The 19,243-nt window shown below is 41.0% G+C and overlaps 1 protein-coding gene across 16 annotated transcripts in view; it reads right to left on the bottom strand.

The window, feature by feature from the left end:
* LOC6543944 (hepatic leukemia factor) overlaps positions 1 to 19,243 on the bottom strand; it is a 54,178-nt gene that overhangs the window by 13,810 nt on the left and 21,125 nt on the right. For 2 of the 16 annotated variants that reach the window (XM_026976550.1, XM_026976552.1), the window contains exon 1: positions 128 to 647. The exons of 6 other annotated variants lie outside the window; for them this stretch is intronic. Coding sequence is in view for 3 of the 10 variants with exons in the window: in XM_026976548.1 (XP_026832349.1) it covers positions 3,055 to 4,288 (1,234 nt within the window). In the remaining 7 variants the exon portion in view is untranslated. Of the gene's footprint in view, positions 1 to 127; positions 648 to 3,054; positions 5,828 to 19,243 lie in introns of those variants that run through there. 8 more of the 16 variants (XM_026976551.1, XM_026976553.1, XM_026976554.1 and 5 more) reach the window with 6 other exon arrangements.

Below are 19,243 nucleotides of genomic sequence, written 5' to 3'. Positions count from 1 at the left end.
TTAATTTTGTTCAAGATAAACAAATATTAAGCAAGTGTGTGTATACTTATATTTTGAATAAAAATCCAAGCAAGATCATAATTATATACAAAATATAGTACTGACTGGCAGTTCTAATTTTACTAACTTATAAACACCTTTGATTTATTCCAACTATTAAATTTTATATATTCGTTATATCTGTGTTTCATACATAGACTTGTATATTCCTTTTGGGAATTTCACTTGATGATCTTGTGATCACGGATTTCTTATAGAGATCAACAAATTTCAAGCACTGCACAATACATTTTAATCCAAGATGGGCTGCTCCTACAGGATCGAAATGGTTGCAAACGGCTGAAGGAAACGAAAGTTCACAAGTTCGCACGAATTCGAAAGCGCCGTGCAGAAGACGAAGACACGCGTCGTATACGTATTATTTGATAGCTTTTCTTTTTTTGTCGCTTTTCGGCGGCTTTTTGTATGGGTAGTGGTGAGTGGGGATTTTTGAGTTTTCGGAATTGGATTGCTTGGCTATATATTTATGCGATTTGGTTTTTATGCTGCTTAGCTTTTTTGGTGGAGAGCCGTCAACCGAACCGGTGCCGCCGGACTGCGAACGTCGAGTGAACGCGCGCGTCGCCAGCGCGATGAAACGCAGCTTCGCAGCTGAGCAGAGGAGCAGAGCAGCGGAGGAGCAGAGAAATGCTGAGAGGCGGAGAAAAAGCCAAAGAAACGGAGTGAAAAGCTGGGAAGCAGCGGCGAAATAAAAAAAGTAAAGAAACAAAAGCAAAATAAAAGCCAAACTTGAAACCGAAAGCCTAAAAGCCCACTCGCTCTCCATCTCCCACTGCCTCTCCCGCTCTCCCTTCCTCACCCTCTCTTTCTCCGCATTCGCTTGATTTTTTTGCGCATTCCGCCTGTTTACTTTCTTTCGCGCCGCCTGGCAAGGTACGCCAGCGTCGACGGCGCTGCCGCCACGCTTGGCAAGAGCTGCGCTGCCGCTGCCGCCGCCGACGCCGACGCCATGCGGAAGCAGATTTTCCGCTGCCCACGAAAGCAGCAGCTTTGTTTTGAGTGGAGCGCCGAAAAGCTTTTCGCTCTTCTAATTGAGTGATATTTTCCAAGCTCGAGTTGGGTTTTTTGAAACGAATATCGAACGAATTGTTTTGGCTACAAAATGTTTGTTGGAAAGTTTGTCGCTTCAGTTTTTGCTGTTTGTATCTTTACGATCACTACTATCTGCATTAGGCATATACTAATAAAAACCCTATTTGATGAGTGAAACCTCAAGTGATGAGTGTTAGTAGATGAAACAAGACAAAAGCTTACCATTTTAGTTTTTAGCAAACCACAAAATTACTTGCACTCACAAAAAAGTCTTTAACAGTCGAATAAATTGCGCTGCGATGCTTACCTGTAAGAAAAAAGAGAGTGCAAATTGGATTAGAACAATGGTTTCAGCAACAATAAGTCAAAATAAAACAAACGGGCATTTTCGTAATAGCAAGTAGACATTTGGTATTGTCAAGGGTGGCGGAAATTTCCCAGGCATGAGTTATGGGGTGACCACCCACAGCCCCAACTGACATTTATCCATTTTAGCTCTCCCCACTCTACCCACAACCCACACACACTGAAACGAAATGCATACAAATTATTATACATGCCGCCCAAAAAGGTCATTTCCAGTGTATTCAATAGCGAAATTTTCACCAACCCCTGCAGCAGAAAAACAGCAAACAATCGAGAGGGGAAAGATGATGTTAGAGCACCCACGTTTCATTTGCCATATGCATTTCCATATCGCCAGCCATAAAAATCTCATCAGCCTAATTCCGAAATCTAATCAAAGCAAATGCATTTCCTCCACGTTGACCAACTGAGGTCAGTTAAAAAGAAAAAAGAAAGGGAAATGAAAATTGGTGGCAGCTTAGCCGCGATTTTTGAAAGGATTTGTGCCAAATGCATTGACAAAGTAGATCAAAAAGGGTGAAAGGATGTGCCAAAAGCGAAATACACAAAACTGGAAACTTGAATTGAAAACCTTTTAGGCCAGGCAACTAAATGCCAACCATGTGAATCGGTTTCGTGATTATTAAATGGAGAATTTAACGGCATATAAAGTAATTTTCCAGTTCTAATTGCCGTGCAAACTGAGAATTCCATTTGCCAGCTACTAAGAGAGTCATCAACTGATAAGATATAGGCACTTAACAAGGCAGTGCTATATACCCACTAAATTTAGTTAATTCGCTGGCAGCGTTTGGCGTAGGTCGAAAATAAATGAGTTTTTATCTGTAGCAAGGAGTAAATAGCTGGAAATAATGAACATTTCCTTGCGGTAGGCAGGATGCAGAAAATCCACAAATCCACTGCGCGATTCCGCAGTGCAAAGATACATTTGCGAATGTATTTACATTTTGAGTTCCATTTCCTATTCAATTCGAAACGTCGGCGACGTCAGCGACTATAGTATATACACGGGCTACACTACTATATGTACATAGAGGCGAGTATACTATGTAGTCCAGCTGAGCTCACGTGTGCGCGGCAAGCTTTCTTGACTTTTGCGCTTTACAAGCTCGCAGTGCGCAAAGTTCTCGGCCGCTGACGTCGGATGATATCAGTCGCAGTGGCCGGGATGCAGATGGACGTTCTACAGACATATCGCACTCGGTTCCCAGATACACGCGTATCTCAAGACACTCATACGCAACATTCATGTTCTAATGCAGCCTGGGCAATATGGAAATCCTAAAGCTAGTCATACGCTTTATCAGTTGTTTACGGTTTCTCTCCCTTAAGTGTACTTTTTGTATTCTCACAGCCAATTAGTTGTTCAGAGAACTATTTATAACTAATGTTTCAAATTCAAAGTACCTAAGCGGTAGTAAGATACATGTATATGCATATACATACGTATGCAAAGTAAGGCCGTTAAGTTGTAGTTTGCTACATTTCGCTGAATATTTTCAACAAACCATTCGAGGAGGTTACTTAAAAAGTATATATATGAAATATTCAACTATATCCCATATTTCCCCCATTTTCCTCGACTTTTCGCCTCACCTGAGCTGCCTGGCTGAAATCGCGCTTTCAAGCTGTTCAAATGGTTGTGATGCTCGTTGGCGATCACTGCCGCGACGGCATTTGCCACATGTTGCACGGAGGACACGTTGTTGCTGCTGTTATTATTGCTGTTGCCGCTGTTGTTGCCGCTATTGTTGCTGTTGTTCTGGCCAGGATTCCCACCGTTGCCATTACCAGCCGGCGCCCCAACAGCACCACCATTGCCACTGGCATTGCCATTCGAGCCCTGATTGCCACCTGCAACTGCAGCGGCTGCCGCAGCAGCGGCAGCATTGCAACTGGCAGCAGCGGCTGCTGCAGCTGCGGCGGCATTGCTCTGCGGCTCCATGAAGGAGTTGCGCTGGTAGTGGGGATTCTCCTGGTAAATCCTCTGGTACGTCAGCGTGGGCAGTGTCCACGAGTTGTTCGTCTTGTAGTGGAAGTTGCCGGTGCCGAAAATGGAGTGGGTGTTGGTGTTGCCACCGCTGTTTCCGGCTGCAGCGGCAGCGGCGGCCGAGGAGAGTGTGTGGGCCAGCTGGGCGGCATGATGCTGCTGCTGCTGCTGCTGTGCGTGCTGCTGTTGCTGCTGCTGCTGCTGGTGGTGTTGCGGCGGCTGCTGCTGCTGCTGCTGCTGTTGTTGCTGTTGCTGGTGTGTATGATGCGGATGCAACGGATGGCCGTGATGTTGCTGCTGATGCTGAGAGTGCTGCTGCTGCTGCTGCAAGACGGCGGCAACATGCTGATGGTGCGCTTGATGCTGCTGCTGCATGTGCTGTTGGTGTTGCTGCTGGTGATGCTGCTGCTGCTGCTGCTGATGGTGCAGGGCGGCGGTTTGTTGCTGCTGCTGCAAGTCCCAGGCGTTCACGCCATTGTTGCTGTTGCCACCTGCACCGCCGCCGCCTGTGGCGCTACTCTTTCCCGAATCATTGCTGCTGACGCTGTTGCGATGGTTGTCCATGGTTCCCGAGGATCCTGTCATGCTGCCATCGTTGCCGCTGTCGCTGTTGCCGCTGCTGCTGTTGTTGCCGCTGCTGCTGCTGCTGCTGTTGTTGCCACCGCCGTTGGTGTTGCTGCTGCTGTTGTTGTTGTTGCTGCTGCTGCTGCTGTTGCCGCCGCCGTTACCCGCCGCTGCAGCAGCAACCTGAGAGTTTAGCTGCTGGAAATACTGCGAGAGTGTGGCATTCGCGTGCTCCTGGCCAAAGAAACTGGTACACGAATTGGTGTCCGACGACATGATCACTGGTTCTTCAACAGGGTTCGATCGATATTCACTGGGTTATGCTTCACTGGTTTGGGTTAATCACTGCTCCTTGATGATGATCCTAGGTGACCACCTCCTTGTGCTGGACGTGATTGAATTTGCTGGTCAGCAGTATAAACTTTGGGCCACGGCCGAAAGTTGTGCGCATTGTCTTTACACTTTGGTTTTCACTTTAGTTTTCTTGTTTTCGGTTTAAACGCTTGGGTTCTGTGTTATCTGAAAATATTGTGCTTTTGTTTTTGAAAAACCCTGATTAGTGTGGAGCACTTTGGAATGTTGCTGCTTGTTTGTTGTTTGCCAGTCAATTGATAGCCAATTCGTTGTTGCCAATGAACAGGTGATATAGTGGGTTAATAATGTTGGGAGTGATTCAGTTTATTCAGTCTTAGCACTGAGTATTGAGTATTCAGTATGGGGCAGCGATTTTGATAGCGACTGATAATGAATGCGCTTGTTTTCGTGTGGTCAGGGAATGCACTTTGTTTTCGTCTATTTTTGTATGATTTTTATTTAGTATCCCATTAGTTTTTATTGATGATCGTGATGATAAGGAATAAGAAAAGGCATTGTATAGTTGTATAGTTTGCGCTTTCTTTTAGTTCAATCAATTTTGTATAATAAGATTTTTGTGACGCTATAGAAATTTCAATACTGGAATCGGTTAGGTACAAAGGCTTTCAGTGTTCTTTATGGAATTTTTGCAATCAAAACATTCACGGTCAATTATTGTATTCGCTTCACACCTCAACTGAAATAAACTAATAATTATTTGCCAATTGAACTGTATATCAAATCAACCGAGTCAAAGGCTTCAAATGACATTTAAAACATTATTTCAATGTTAATTTGAAATATTTTCTATATACAATATCAAAACAAATAAATTATTATTTGCCAAATCAATTGAATTATCCTTTCGTTTGGTGAATAACTCTTCTTCCTCTCAGCCTTTTTGTGTGTTTAATACCTTTTCTTATTCTCAGAATTGCTTGCTGCTTGGATATGAGATCGTTTTTTGCTTTCAGTTTTGCTGTTTCGTATTTTTCTTTCTTGAGTTTTGTTGTTTTGTAGGAAAATTAAAAATAAATTAAACTGTTTGAAATTAGATCCGTAACTTTAGCGCTGCAGGTTGGAGGTTCTCGAGAGATCTCCGTATCTCTCGCTCTCTCTCTCTCTCTACTGCTCTCTCTTTCACTCGTTCTATCTCTCTCTTTCTGCGTATTTATTTCCTTTTTAATAGTAGTAATTATTCGAATGACACACACACACTTTAGATTGATTTCACAATGGGTTGCACTTGAAATTCGATAAAATAAAAATGATTTCCTCGATTTATAGTTCTAGTTCTAGAACTATTTCAGTTGTTTGTAAAATCAATTTCAATTAATTTATTGCGTTGAGCGTAGAAATATTTTTGATTTTCCCGCTCGAGTGGCGAAAAACACGGAACGAGCTGCGACGATTTTCACATGAGAACGCGATGCGACAGAATGCCGGCCGAGTAATTTTCTCGGCCTCAATGTCCGTCTCTGGTTTTCCTCTGCCGCCGCTGCAGTCGCCGCCGCAGTCGACGTCGCAGTCGCCGCTACCGCTCTCTCAGCCAGCTAGAATTGCAATTTTCTGCAAGTAAGTCGGCTTACGTAAAGGGCGGAGGTCCGAAAACAGTTCTCCCCTCTCCCACTTTGATAATTGTTTTACTGGCTTTTTTTTATCAAATGTTGGTAGCGCAAAATATTTGTACATGTACAAAAAATATTTTTACATACAGCATGGGGCATGTGATTAGCAATACTACTATATTAATCGATCCAAACGCCACAGGTATTATTGCACAGATCTAAGTTGCTACTCAAAAACGGATTTTAATGAAAAAAAACCTCATTAGAAGTATCAGATCTAGATGGTACAATAATATTAATAACTTATCTTACTTTACTAATGGTATTAACACATTAACTATTAGAAGTATCAGATCTAGATGGTACAATAATATTAATAACTTATCTTACTTTACTAATAGTATTAACAATAAGAACTTATATTAATTATTTTAATTCAGCTTAATTTCTGTATATGAATATATATTTCCTGTTAAGAAATGGTAATATTAAAAAAAACTTTTTTCTAATAAGAGTTAACATATTTGTCTTTGCTCTGAAAGTAGCGCTATTTTCTTGAGCACAACTATATTTATTTGTATATACTTGGGGGACTGGGGCAGCGACGTCGGCTGAGGCAGCGCTGCTGCGGCCAAGTCACGCGGATTTCAATATGACCCAAAGCCCACTGTCTAGCACAGTTCTAAGCACGTGTTGCGGACACACCGGGCACACACACAGCCGCAAATTAATTGTGAGAGAGAGAACGATGGGAGAAAGAGCGAGAGAGAGAGAGAAAGAGGTGCACGTTGAACGACAAGCGCACTCAAAGATACAAATGGACAGACACAGATACGCGTACCGATAGGGCGGCAGTTAGAATACGAATGCAGCTCAAAAGTTTCCAGTCGATTCGCAATAGAGCGCTATATCTGTATCTATACCCTGTATCCATCCATACACATCAGCTGGAGTGCGTGGCCAATTGCCGTGCCCATGTTCGGTTAATTCGGCAGTGGTGCGTCTGCAACACGTGACGTATGCGTAATGTGCTCCAAAGGATTGCCTCTGTGCCACCAACTAATTACCGCTGCGTCATTCCCAGTAAGCAGATCTTGGGGGGGCAAGTGGGGTGGTTGTCTGGAGTGTCTGGGTGCTTCACGCTCTGGGCGAAAACCCAATGAAACGACGTAGTAGCTGCAACGGAGCGTATACTTAATCTGCATTCCATCGAAAGCGCTAAACTATTGCCGTAGGTCTTGGAAATTTCGAAAATTATTCAAACTATTCCAGGGCTGAATCAAGTTTTAAATAATTATAATAATCGTTTTCTGTTGGCATAGGTCCGGCACATATTCTTAGAAGTTTTGTATAATACTCCCGTACTTTCCGATGCACTCAATGCTTTCATAGAACATCGCAGATTTCTGAGCTATGAATCAGAGCAGTGCATATTTTTGAATACAATGTTATTTAAATACAAATTACTTAGCAAATTGTCAGTAGTTGCACTTTTAGTTCCTAACAAAAAATCATTTTTAAATAAATGAAATAAAGCCCTTTGAAATGTATAGGGTTTCATCGGTCGTTAAACCATTTCAAAAGAATTCCAAGAATATCCTGGCACATTTTCCACCCCAAAAACTGGCTTATTCGCCCCCTCGTTTTAGCCTTGTGCTATTCTTCGGTCCAACAAAACTCTTTTGCATTTGAGAAACCCATTCAGCCCTGAGAACCCATCAATTGGCATAACCAGGGAGCATGTGGAAAAGCGAACTTGGGTCACCTGTTTTCCCCAGGCGGTTCAAATCAGGCAATATCGAGTATACGCCCCGTGCAGCCAAGTGGCTATTTTTGGCACCGCCAAAGCAACAAGTCATCCGAAGTCAGTCGGGAAATGGAGGAAACGAAGTTGGCCTCGGGATCCAATAACAGAAGGATGTGCGGCAGAGCCTCGCTATTGGCCAGGCTTATATGCCAGTGAAGTCGAGAATGGGGAACCAATCCGGGAAAATCAGCCAACGTCGACGTGGTCAGAGAATGACGTCGACCGCGACGGCGACAGAGGCAGCGGCAGCGGCAGCGGCAGAGGCAGAGGCAGCGGCAGCGGCGTTGTCAGGTTTTCTGTTTGTTTTGTTGTCAGTTGTTGTATTTCGTATTATCACGTTTCGCTACCACGTGCACCGGCGGTCTCCCTTTGCCAGTGTGTGTATCTGTGTGATTGGGCTAGTGCCGCACTCACACTGGCACGACCAAAAACACCCTCACACACACACACCACTGCAGCGCACTCACATAGATACGCCGTGGCGCTTCGTCGGATGAATGAGCCCTGAGAGAGCGGCAGAAATTGCCAAGCAAACAAGCCCAACTGAGTCGAAGACGCAGCTCTTGCTGGTTTATAAATAGCAATTTAAAGCATCGCACACACACACACACACACACACGTCGAATCAATGAGTCACGCACACTAGCACGCCATTATTTTGCATCTGAAGAACAAACAACACACTTAGAGGAGCAACAACAAAGAGACTGCATGGATGTGCAAATAAAGCAAATTGTGCAGAATAAATATCGGAAGCGGAGCAGAAAAGCAGAAAATAAACAAAATACTGGCTGCTTTTTTTTGGGGGAAAAAAAATACAATTTTATTTCTCCAAAGCCAGATAATAATATTTTTTTTGGAATTAATTTTGGTTCTTGGGAACCGCTCACGTTTTTGTGCATTATTTTGAGCAAATGTCGCCGCAAACACACACACACACACACACACACACACACACACACACACACACACACACACACACACTAACACACAGACAGAGCGCAGCAAATCAAACCTCCATTAAACACACTGGGATTTGGCGCGTTTGCATGGAAACCGTCTGGGTTCTGGTTCTGGTTCCATATAGAGGTATTATAATGGATACGCCGGAGTGCGGGGTTTACGAGTCTGGCATGGCGACGTTCGAGTCATTATACACGTGTTTGGTGCAGCAGGTCGTAAATTAACATTTTGCTAAATAATTATTTAGAAATGCTGAAATGTGTAAGCGTTTTTACGATAGCACGACTGGGTTATTACGAGCCTGCAACCAATTGACCCAGATAGTGCAGCTACATTTAATTTTAAGGGTACCACAATTTATCCATATAAATAATGTTAGTTAGACATACCTACTTAGTAATAAATCATTACTAATAAACGCCTTAAATTCCCTATAATATACAATATTTTGTGTACTTTTTCAATGTGATGGAGATTATAAATTCTTCAGAAACAATTAAAAACAAATAATACCTTATATCTATAATTAATAGCTATGTGAGTAATTAAAGGCCCACTTAAAATTAATTAAACTGAAACAATACCCTTAAATACATATCTGTTAAATACAAAATTGAGATTGCTTTATCATTTGATATGGCTTCTGTGACTTCCAAGCTATCAATTCATTCAAGGTCCTAACCACGCCATTCTCGATAATCCAATATCTATAGCTTTTTCTCAACTTTCATTCATTGGCCGAAAACGTTAATACCAAACATGCGCCAATATATACGAAGCGGCACGTATTTTACGGTTTTATAGAACAAGTTAGCGGAAAATAAAAATTATATTGCGGGCGGCTTATCAGTAAGAAACTTGGCCAACAGGTTGGTTTGCTGGTCGCTGACCAGACAATAAACACAAATACCATATCAACAAGCAGACACCCTTCAGCAAATGGAATCCGGTGCAAGCTTTAGGTTCAGCAGTCGGAAATTAATTTACGTAATTAAAGTACGGGGCAGCCGGGAGGGGCAGGTGGAGAACCCCCTTTCGGCCTTATCAACCAGCACTTTGGACTGGAAATTCGAGTGGGCCAAGAAGTGAGGTGAAGAAATAGCAAACGCAGCTGACGTCGTCGCCTGGCCAAACATGTGACCTCGCTGGCCAAAAAGGGGGCGGCCAGCAATCACAAAAATTTCATTTCCATTCTGATTGTTGTCGTAGGCTGAGGTGGTAAAAATTCGAATTAATCGCCAACGCGGCGTATGCGCAATATCCCAGGGAATCTCAGCAGGAAAACCATGCGCACGTGTTTCAGCCAGCGGTTTTGCCCCCGTTGATGAGTTCCAATTGGGGGCGGATGGGTTGGTGGGCGGTGGGTGGTAGGCGGTGGGCGGTGTGTGGCTGGGGGAAGCGGCCAGACAAGCTGCCTTCAGCACAACACAAAAACACAATCGGTTTGCGCTCTCTGGCGCTGCGAAGAGAGCGAAAGCTTTGCCCAGCTTTTCGTTTCAGTTACACCAAAGTAGCCGCCAGGGGGCGCCAGAGCTTTTACATTACAATGGGGCAAACAGGCACATTTATGCTTTAAAAATAGTGTCGCTGAAAGCTCATTTACACAAAACTGATATTTATTTTAATTACATTTTTAAAATACCTTTAATATAAACCTTTAATATAAAGCATTTAATAGTTTTAGTCATATATACAAAAGTAAAATGTATTTCAAAATATATTCAATGTAATCTCTTGTGTTAAAAGAAAAATATAAATAAATAAATAATTTCAATGTATGTTTCAATTTATTTAAAATATATTCAATGTAATCTCCTAAATCTTATGTGCAAACGAAAACAACATAAACTTATTTACAAAAATAACCGAAACAAAGGTAATTTTTAAACACACCCCAAGGGCAACAAAATCCAATCTACCATGTAGGAGGTAATTATTAATTTGCTGTCTGATGAATTCGTTAATAAACCCAATTAGTACGGAAATGAACATAATAGCATAGGCATAAAGTACATCCATCCAAAAAAAGTCACCACGTGAATTCAAATTGAATTTTTTTGCCCAAAAAATGTTGCTCTCGCCATCGTTTATTTATAGTTTATTTTTTATTCAGAAAATGTCAATGGTTGACAGCTGCCCGTTGCCGGCGATAGATGGCGCTCTATGGCCAAAACATGAAATTGCATTTGGAACAAAATTTGGAAATGTGGCCTGCGGGAAGAAATTGACGCAGCTGCTCCAATTCTCAAATTGTAATATTTTAACTAACACAAATTTTGGTACAGATACACCCACAAATTTATACATATTCACTTATTTAGTTTCCATTTCATTTAGATCTTTGTGCAGACAAAAATTTCTAAATACTTTGTCTTGTGACAGTTCTAAATGTGTAAAACATTGCTTAGGCCCGAAATAAAATCCAAGGCATTTTCCACGCGCGCTGCCTTTACGCGACGTAGTTTGCCCAATACCTAAAAATATTTTCATATTTAAATATACATTTCGATACTTTACCCATTGAATATTTTTTTTTGTTCTTGAAAAACAACCAACTCAATGACGGCTTCCTGCGTTTCGCTCTCAATAAGCTCGTAATGGAAATTAACCCTTTGTTGTCAGAAATGATGCAACCGGGTTTTCAAATTGTCGTTCACATGAAAACTACTTCGAACTAGTAAAAATGTTGTTTGCATGTACATACGTATCATTTGCCGCTTAACCCCTCGCTGCCCCAACGATTTTAGCCCATGAGCGGCGTTAATTGAGCTCTTTATTGTTGTTCCTGCTCCAGCAATTTTTTCATTTTTTTTTTTTTTTTTTGTAATTGCCGGCGAGTGTTAATTAACTAAGCTGTCGGTTTGCATATAAAGTTGAAAGTGGAAACGAAATGTTTGGCTTTTATTGGGGCGGCATTGAAAAAGAAGATGTTGATTAGGAAATTGTTTTAAAATCCTCGTTTTTTCGAGAAACATTTAAAAGTGTGCATCTAAGCCGTTTGAATGTTAACTACTGACCCACTTCTGCTTTTGCCCATACTTTATAGCCTAATTACATATGTATGTACCTTTTAATCATACTCACAATTTATATATACAAACAACTAAAGTACTTCAAAGAGCTCACTCACCTGGAAAGAAAACAACAAATAGAAAACATTTTAGTTAAAATTACAAATATGCATTATGTATTTTACTTGTAAAAGAAGCTAGACAGTTTTGATAAAAGTTATTAGTTGCACATGTAGAAAAGTGTCTCGATTTAATCAACGAACAGCATGTTCACTGCTATGTTGAAATGAGAAAATGAAGAAAAGTGAGGAAAATGGTAGAGCGTTTAAAGCAAATAGCAATCAATGGAAACATTAAATGCACTTGTCGCAGATGCCAAGACAATTTCTTCATATGCATTTGAAAGTGAAAAAAATTAGAAGACTGCACTCATATCTTTCCTTGCATTTTTGACACTTTTCCAAGTAATTAACGAAACCAGCCTCCACAACTGCGGCCATTGAGAAACCATTTAAGCGAGGGGAAAATATATGTGAATTATATTTTTTATTGATTTAGCTGGTGGGAAATTTAGTTGAGCACTTTTGTTGGCTCATTAAGTGGGCAAACAAATTTTCGCATTTCGCATCTAGCGTTTTGTGGCACAAATGCACATGCCTCATACGCCCTGTTCGCCATATGCAACATTTCACAGTAATAAATCTGCCCCACTTCCTCTGCCAACGGGCGGTAAATGCAATTTCGTCTTTGATCAAAGGCCAAATTGAATTTTTCTATACCATTTTGCCAGCAGCCGATGGAAGGAATTTCGGAAAATTCTGAAACATATTCGTCCACATCCATCAGACAGTTTCGCCGCCTTCGAATTTGTATCTCTCAGTTTTCAGTGTTTTCGTTTACTTGGGGCAGGTGTATTGTATTTACTATGAGTGGGTGGCATGCCATTTGGCCAGCGGCAGATTTATATTTGCTTGCTGGCCCATAAATCCAAGAGGAATCGTTGTATGAATGAGCTAACTAAAAATTAATTGGTTTAAATCGTTCAAATCGTTTATATCGTCAATTAGGCTCAGTTCATTCGTAGTTTGGTCTTTAGTGTTTATGTTGTTTTTGCATTTTCTCGCCGCAGTTTCCACCGCCAACTGAGAGTCGACTGAAGCCTTCGCTTCCAACACTTTCCACCATTTTTCTTCTTTTTTATTCTTTTCATTCGTGAAGCCAACAATTGCTTTGATTTCCCTCCCATTTTCCGGACAACGAAACCGCAACTTAATTGAAATGAAAACCAAATTTTAATGAAGCAAACCGTGAAGCGACAACGGCCAGACTGATGGAAAATGGAAATGTGGGAGGATGCCGAAGGATCCAACTGGAGGGTGGAATTTTCATTTCACAGTTTTCCTTTTGTTTTTGTTTTTGTCCTGTTCCGCAACCCCCTTTTTATTCTGGGTCCTACATTGTCGCTGTTCTCGTTGCTACTTTAAGTGTTTTTTATTTGCAGTTTTCCGTCTGTCAGTATTTCCTTTTTATTTTTCTTTTTTGTTTTCCTTTTTGTCTTTCAATGAATTGAGTGGGGCACACACTACTTACACACAGCCACACCCCCTCCCCGCGACCGCCCATTTCCGCCCCCTTGTGGGCAGCCATGAATCGACTTTCATCAAATGCAAACCGTTTCACAGTCTCTTATGCAAATTTTCTTTCATTTTTTTGCAGCTCTTTCAATTTGCGATTTAGTCTTCCCATTTTTTTTGTTTTTTTTTCATGCAGTGGCCACTTGCCGAATGCGTTTGCATCTCACATTTTGATATACTTCAGCCGAGGGCAGCAGAACTTTGCCCAGAAGTCTGCCTCTTTCACAGAACTTGGCACTTAGTCGATGTCCGGGCATTTGTCAATCTGTCCGGATGTGTGCTTAGGGCATTAGATACATTATCTGCCCCTCGCTTTGTGTATCTCACGAATTTCAACAGGATATTTTCCCAATTTAGTAATAATCACAGTACTCAAACTCAAAATATTTATCTTCATTTTCCCAATTTAATACCTTGATTTTTTTATTCGCAAATGTACTATTTTGATTAGTTAAATACCCAGAGTCTTTGAAGTTTATTACCAATTCTGCTGGCATTTTCTAAATACCCCATCTTCATTCCCATTTAGTTCAAGAATTCAACATCATGGCAATTTGCATTATTATAATGCTTGCCCAGAGGAAAAGTAAAAGTTTCCTCCTATTTGCACAGCTAATTAACGAAATATGTCGATTGCTATTTGATTTGAGCCCTCCCCACTTAGCCCCTTTGTGGCAACACCCCCCCCCCCCCTCCCCTCCTGGGGGGTTTCATCCGCTCTTTGTTTGCTCAACAAATTAAGTCAATTTTTTGGCAGCTGCCACCGTTGTTGGCTTAAATTAATGCAAGTCGCTCGGTTCGCCTCTTCTCGGCGTGTTAATTGAATAAAAAGCATGTGCCCCCATGGCCAGAGGGGCGGGGCATTTGGCTTAGAGGCACGGCACACACCACCGTGCACGGCGACCAAGAAAACAGCAGTGAAATAGTTGAGCACGCCCAGCAGCTCTCAAGTGAGCAGGTTCGCGTCTCCACACACACACACACACACACACATAAGTTCGCCAGCTGTGACCCCAGTCTGCTGCACCTGGTCACCAGCACTGAGAGAAACAACCCACCCACAACTGATTGTGTGCCATGAAGAAGATACAAGATACACATTGCATTAAAAGAGTTTTATACCTCTAGCTTCAAGAAGCGTTCCAAGTCTTGAATATTTTTCTTGTTGATAGCTTCTAATGGAATTCTCAGTGCACTTGGGTGGAGCTGCCCCACCTGAGCACCTGACCCACCAGGTATCCATAGCCCAAGCGTAGCTTTCCGCCGTGTGCATCTAATAAACGCAAATTGACAACGAGCAGCGCGGAAGATGAGCGGCCAGGGCAGATGGCAGATGGAAGAAGATAAACTGGGCATGGACGCGGAGGGCAGGAGGCCAGAACGGAGCAGCGAGCATAGTGGAGCACTCGTGACACTTTAATCTGGCGGATAGGGTAAATAGACAAAGTAGTCATCAAGTCGCGCTGAATTCCCCCAGTGCCGGGCACACAATGAGATAAGCAAACGGGCCTGACTGGGCAAATATTACATATAGCGAGGTGTCAAAACCGACAGCCACTATTATAAGAACAATGTAAGTCAGGCTCCATGATGACGATGATGTAAAGTCAAGTGCTGAGTGTCGTGCCGATAATCTACGGCCCTGTTTCTTCAAGATATTAGCGTACTGTTCCTGAAATGCATCATCAAGTTGGATTTATGACTGGCTAGCTATATACAGAGTGTTCATATATGGAGAAAATGCATTAAAATGATGAATTCGATTCGTTGACTAATTGGCATACATAGTCATACTTCAAGTTAATGGCTGATACTGAGGAACTATTTTCTTTTGCTGCTTAAGCCAACCGTAAATTAATCTTCTGATTATGTCCAAATCCCTTTCCTTCCCTTTGTTTATATGAGCCACATAAAATATGCTTCATACCACCGCTCATAAAATCCATTTAGAAGAACGCCTAAACCTTAAAATCTAAAACTGATAGCTGATAAGCCATGTTCGATGGCCACTCGAATCGGGCTTTATTTACGATTCCCTGCAACGCAACTATATCCCATGGATAAGGTGAGTAGCAGTAGTGTTAGCAATCCCATAAATTATAGAGAGACTTTGCTGGGCAAAGTGATTATCTTCTGCAAATTGATTGGCCATAAATGTGTCGTGAAACGTATCTGTGGCCAGGGAACATGTGGGATTATAGGCGGTCTAATATTTTCTTTGTCATTGCTGCCTGTTTCTATATAGTTCACAACACCTCGTTCACAGATCAACCTTTATTGTTCATCTCATCTCCGGCCGTTTATTGTGCATTTTCGTTTTCATTTCCCCGGCCCAATTTATTGGCCCCATGCCAGGAGGCGGCATTCTCCTGGCATTGTATAATGTCCATATCTCTATATCTATATCCATAACCATAGCCCACAAACAGACATACATTCGGTGCTTATATATGGTGTAATCAGCTTGTGTCTGAATTCTGCTGATGAGTGTAATCAAGGCAATCAAAAACAACAAATTTTCACACTCTATTGCAGTTGGCAGCAATTTTCCAAAAATTTATTGGACTTCATTTACCTAATATTTTTATATTTTCTTTTAAGTTTGCATCATTTGATTCTTGTGTCATTTTTCCTGCACCACTTTTATGTGTTTTTTGAATTTATTTGGGCTTTGCTTGACATATATTTTTGATGGCGGATTAAGTTGGAATATTCAAATTAGTCAGGGACATTTTTCTACCCCAACTGCGTCACTCGGTGATTTATGAAGCGAGCTGGCTAGTTCTGGTTCACTGATTTTTATAACTTTAAGGATAAGTTATAAGGTAAGTATGTCAAAACACTTTTACTTTCCACTCCGCAGATTCCGAAAAACAATTTAATTTCAAACAATAAATGATTTGTGGAGTTCTTAAATTTTAAAATCCACATTCCATCGAATTGAAATCGTATTTATTGCACAATTTTGGATCAATTTTCCCATAATTACCCAAAATTCACCCAAAAATTATTGCTCTGCGGCAGCGACCGCAAGCATTTATAATTTCCTTCCATAAACTTCAGTTTTATTCTTTTTTTGGCCGAAACACCATACAAATTGGGTTCATTTCTGGTAGCCAGCAAAATGTTTCAACTTCCGCCGCTCATTCAATCTTATCAAGCGTCCTTGGCTGGCGCAGTCAAAAAAGTTTTATTACCAGCTCCCCAAAACTTTGGGGTTTCGTTAGCAGGAGAAATACTAAAACTTGACGATTGCTAGCAATAAAAATAAAAACAAATTCTATTTAACACGTTTAAATGAGGAATTCCTACACTTAACGGTGGAAAAATACCTAAACATTGTTATTGGTAGACAATGGGAAAAATAGAAAAGTCCGAGGAAAAGCGCACGAAAAATTATGAGAAATGAATGACGTCTAAATGCTCGTGAAGGTTAAGACAAATGGCACATGTTGTCGCCCATTTTCAAGAGGGGGGTTGACAAAAAGTCTTAAGAGTCATTCCCTCAGTCCGCTTTTCAGGCTATGAAAAATTGAGCCAAGATAAATAATTCCAAAAAGGAAAACAAATCCGTTAACAAAAGCCAAGCAGAAGAAATCAAATAGAAATGTACATATATAAAAGCGAGTGACTCATCTGCGTTTTGGTTGTTTTCTTTTTTTTTTTTTTTGGGAGTGTGGCAGATGTTTCGGAGGAAATTCGTTGAAATTTTGATGGGCTAAAATTTCATTCTGATAATTGCGTTTAGCATTTGACTCCTTGGGCACAACAAAACTACCTCAAGATATTCTCCCCAAAACCCCCAATGCCCTTATCCCTTAATTTTAGTCTTTTGGTCTAGCTAAAATGTAGCTGTAGTTTTCTGTGCACTTCTGGCCAAGAGCCAAGGCGTCTGCCATCTTGATAAAGTGTTGGCCAAAAAACGTACGCCACATTAGTGGCAGGCTATGTACAGGACGGGTGTGTGCGGGGCAAAGGGGCATTCCCCCTGGCAACACACGCCTATATATGTAGGTATACGTGTGTATGGCCGTGTATGAGTTACTAGAAGAAATAGAAATGTCATTTGACAAAAGCGAATGCACGAGATATTGCAGCAAGCACAGATCGAGTACATGCACACATATATATAAGTGGTTCTATGGGCCACACAAAATGTCAAGCGAATGCAAGCCAAACTAATTGCAGAGCGGGCCAACAACGAGAGCCAATGCGATAGAATACTAATGTAATGACTGGCATACCTTCCCTTTAATTTGGGGAAATGATTTGAAGTATAAACACAGTGTGCAATAGGTCAATGTTTGTGGAAGCTATTCAAAATGAAATGCTCATACTCGCATTATTCAAAAGCAGCGGGTAATAGTAATTAATATTGCACTGATCATGTATATCCTATAAAATATTACTTATTTTCCGTTTCTTGGCCAGCTGAAAGTCACAGGCTTGCCTACACTGTGCGCTAAAAATGGACAGCGCTTTAAATATTTAATAGAAATGCCTGCAACTAATGTCATGTACTCCCTGTGCAATCTTTGGCTTAATGGCCAACAAATTGTTGCTTTGACCTGGCTCAGCTCGACCATATTTACCAACCCCCCGGCACACCACCCACATGATGACCTTATATACAATGTAATGTACGGGCTGCCACAATCGCAACTTCAGTCACGCACATAAAGCTGTTTCACTCAGACCCACTCACAACAAATTAAAGCTCAATTTGCCTTCGTTATAAACTAATCAATTTTTTACAAGCCCCCGCTCCCGCCCAAGCAACAACAATAACAAATTTATTGAAAACTTGATGGAAGGATCAGAAGTAGAGCAATCCAGCAGTAAATGGGATTGGATACACATTTTTAAAGAGCTTCGTGTTTGGCTCTACAAACTGACTCGAGTTTTGAGTAGCATTAAGCTTGATGGTGTTTTGGCAACGTGGGAAGATGGAAAGCAGAAAAACGGGAAATAATATCCATAAAAAGTAGTGATACTGGATATTTACCTAAATCCACTTGGCATTTCACTGAACGATAGCATATTCCCCTTTAATTTCCAAGTATCCCTAGTTTTTCTTTGGTTGTTTATACACACAAATGGCAAAAATGAACTCCACGCGAAAATCCTAATTATTTATAATATCTCTTCACCCCATTTATGAAGCAATACTTCCCTCAAAGTCTGTGATTTTTGCTTGATATGGGTTTTTTGTGATAAAAATTGCAACTCCTGCGATTTGACTTATCGTAAACATTTATTGATAAAGCACATATATCTACAGACTGTCAATATCCAAGGGACTATAAATTGTTTGTGCAACAAAAGCCGCTGACAAAGGAAGTCCCTATGACAAATGAGCCGAGAAAGCAAATAAAATTTCAATTCAAGCAAATGAGATTATTAAGATCGATGTGTTCGCTTTTAGAGCGAAAGATAAGCGTAAAACACGGGCGTAGTAATATCTCACCAATAAATGTGAAACAATTGAATCTATCATAACTTTCAGAAAGTTGCAATCATTTCAAGTTATGGGTAATCTAAGAATGCTCAAGGCATGGGCTATATCTATCAATATTTAAACAAATATAAAATGCTCTTACGAAATTCCTAGAAGGCTCATAACCGTATCAACACTCCCGGTCATAAAGAAAGCAATAAAAATGCAATTCTTTGGCGAAAGTGATAAGAACTATGGAATGCTAGCTCCTTTGATCCGAAAGTTAGCACCCCTAAAGAGCCATAACGAAAGTGAATGAAAAAACCTTGATATCGATCAACTTCCCGTATTAAATACTTTATAATTTTTCTTTGTTGGTGACATTGTTTTGTTCGAATTAAGGTCAAAAGCTTATCGCAGTTGCCAATGACGGAATGGCTAAAAATATGCTAAGTAG

Source organism: Drosophila erecta, unplaced genomic scaffold (assembly GCF_003286155.1).
Source record: "Drosophila erecta strain 14021-0224.00,06,07 unplaced genomic scaffold, DereRS2 tig00000021-arrow-pilon, whole genome shotgun sequence".
Classification (NCBI taxonomy): domain Eukaryota; kingdom Metazoa; phylum Arthropoda; class Insecta; order Diptera; family Drosophilidae; genus Drosophila; species Drosophila erecta.
This window is presented reverse-complemented; position numbering and strand designations above follow the sequence as displayed.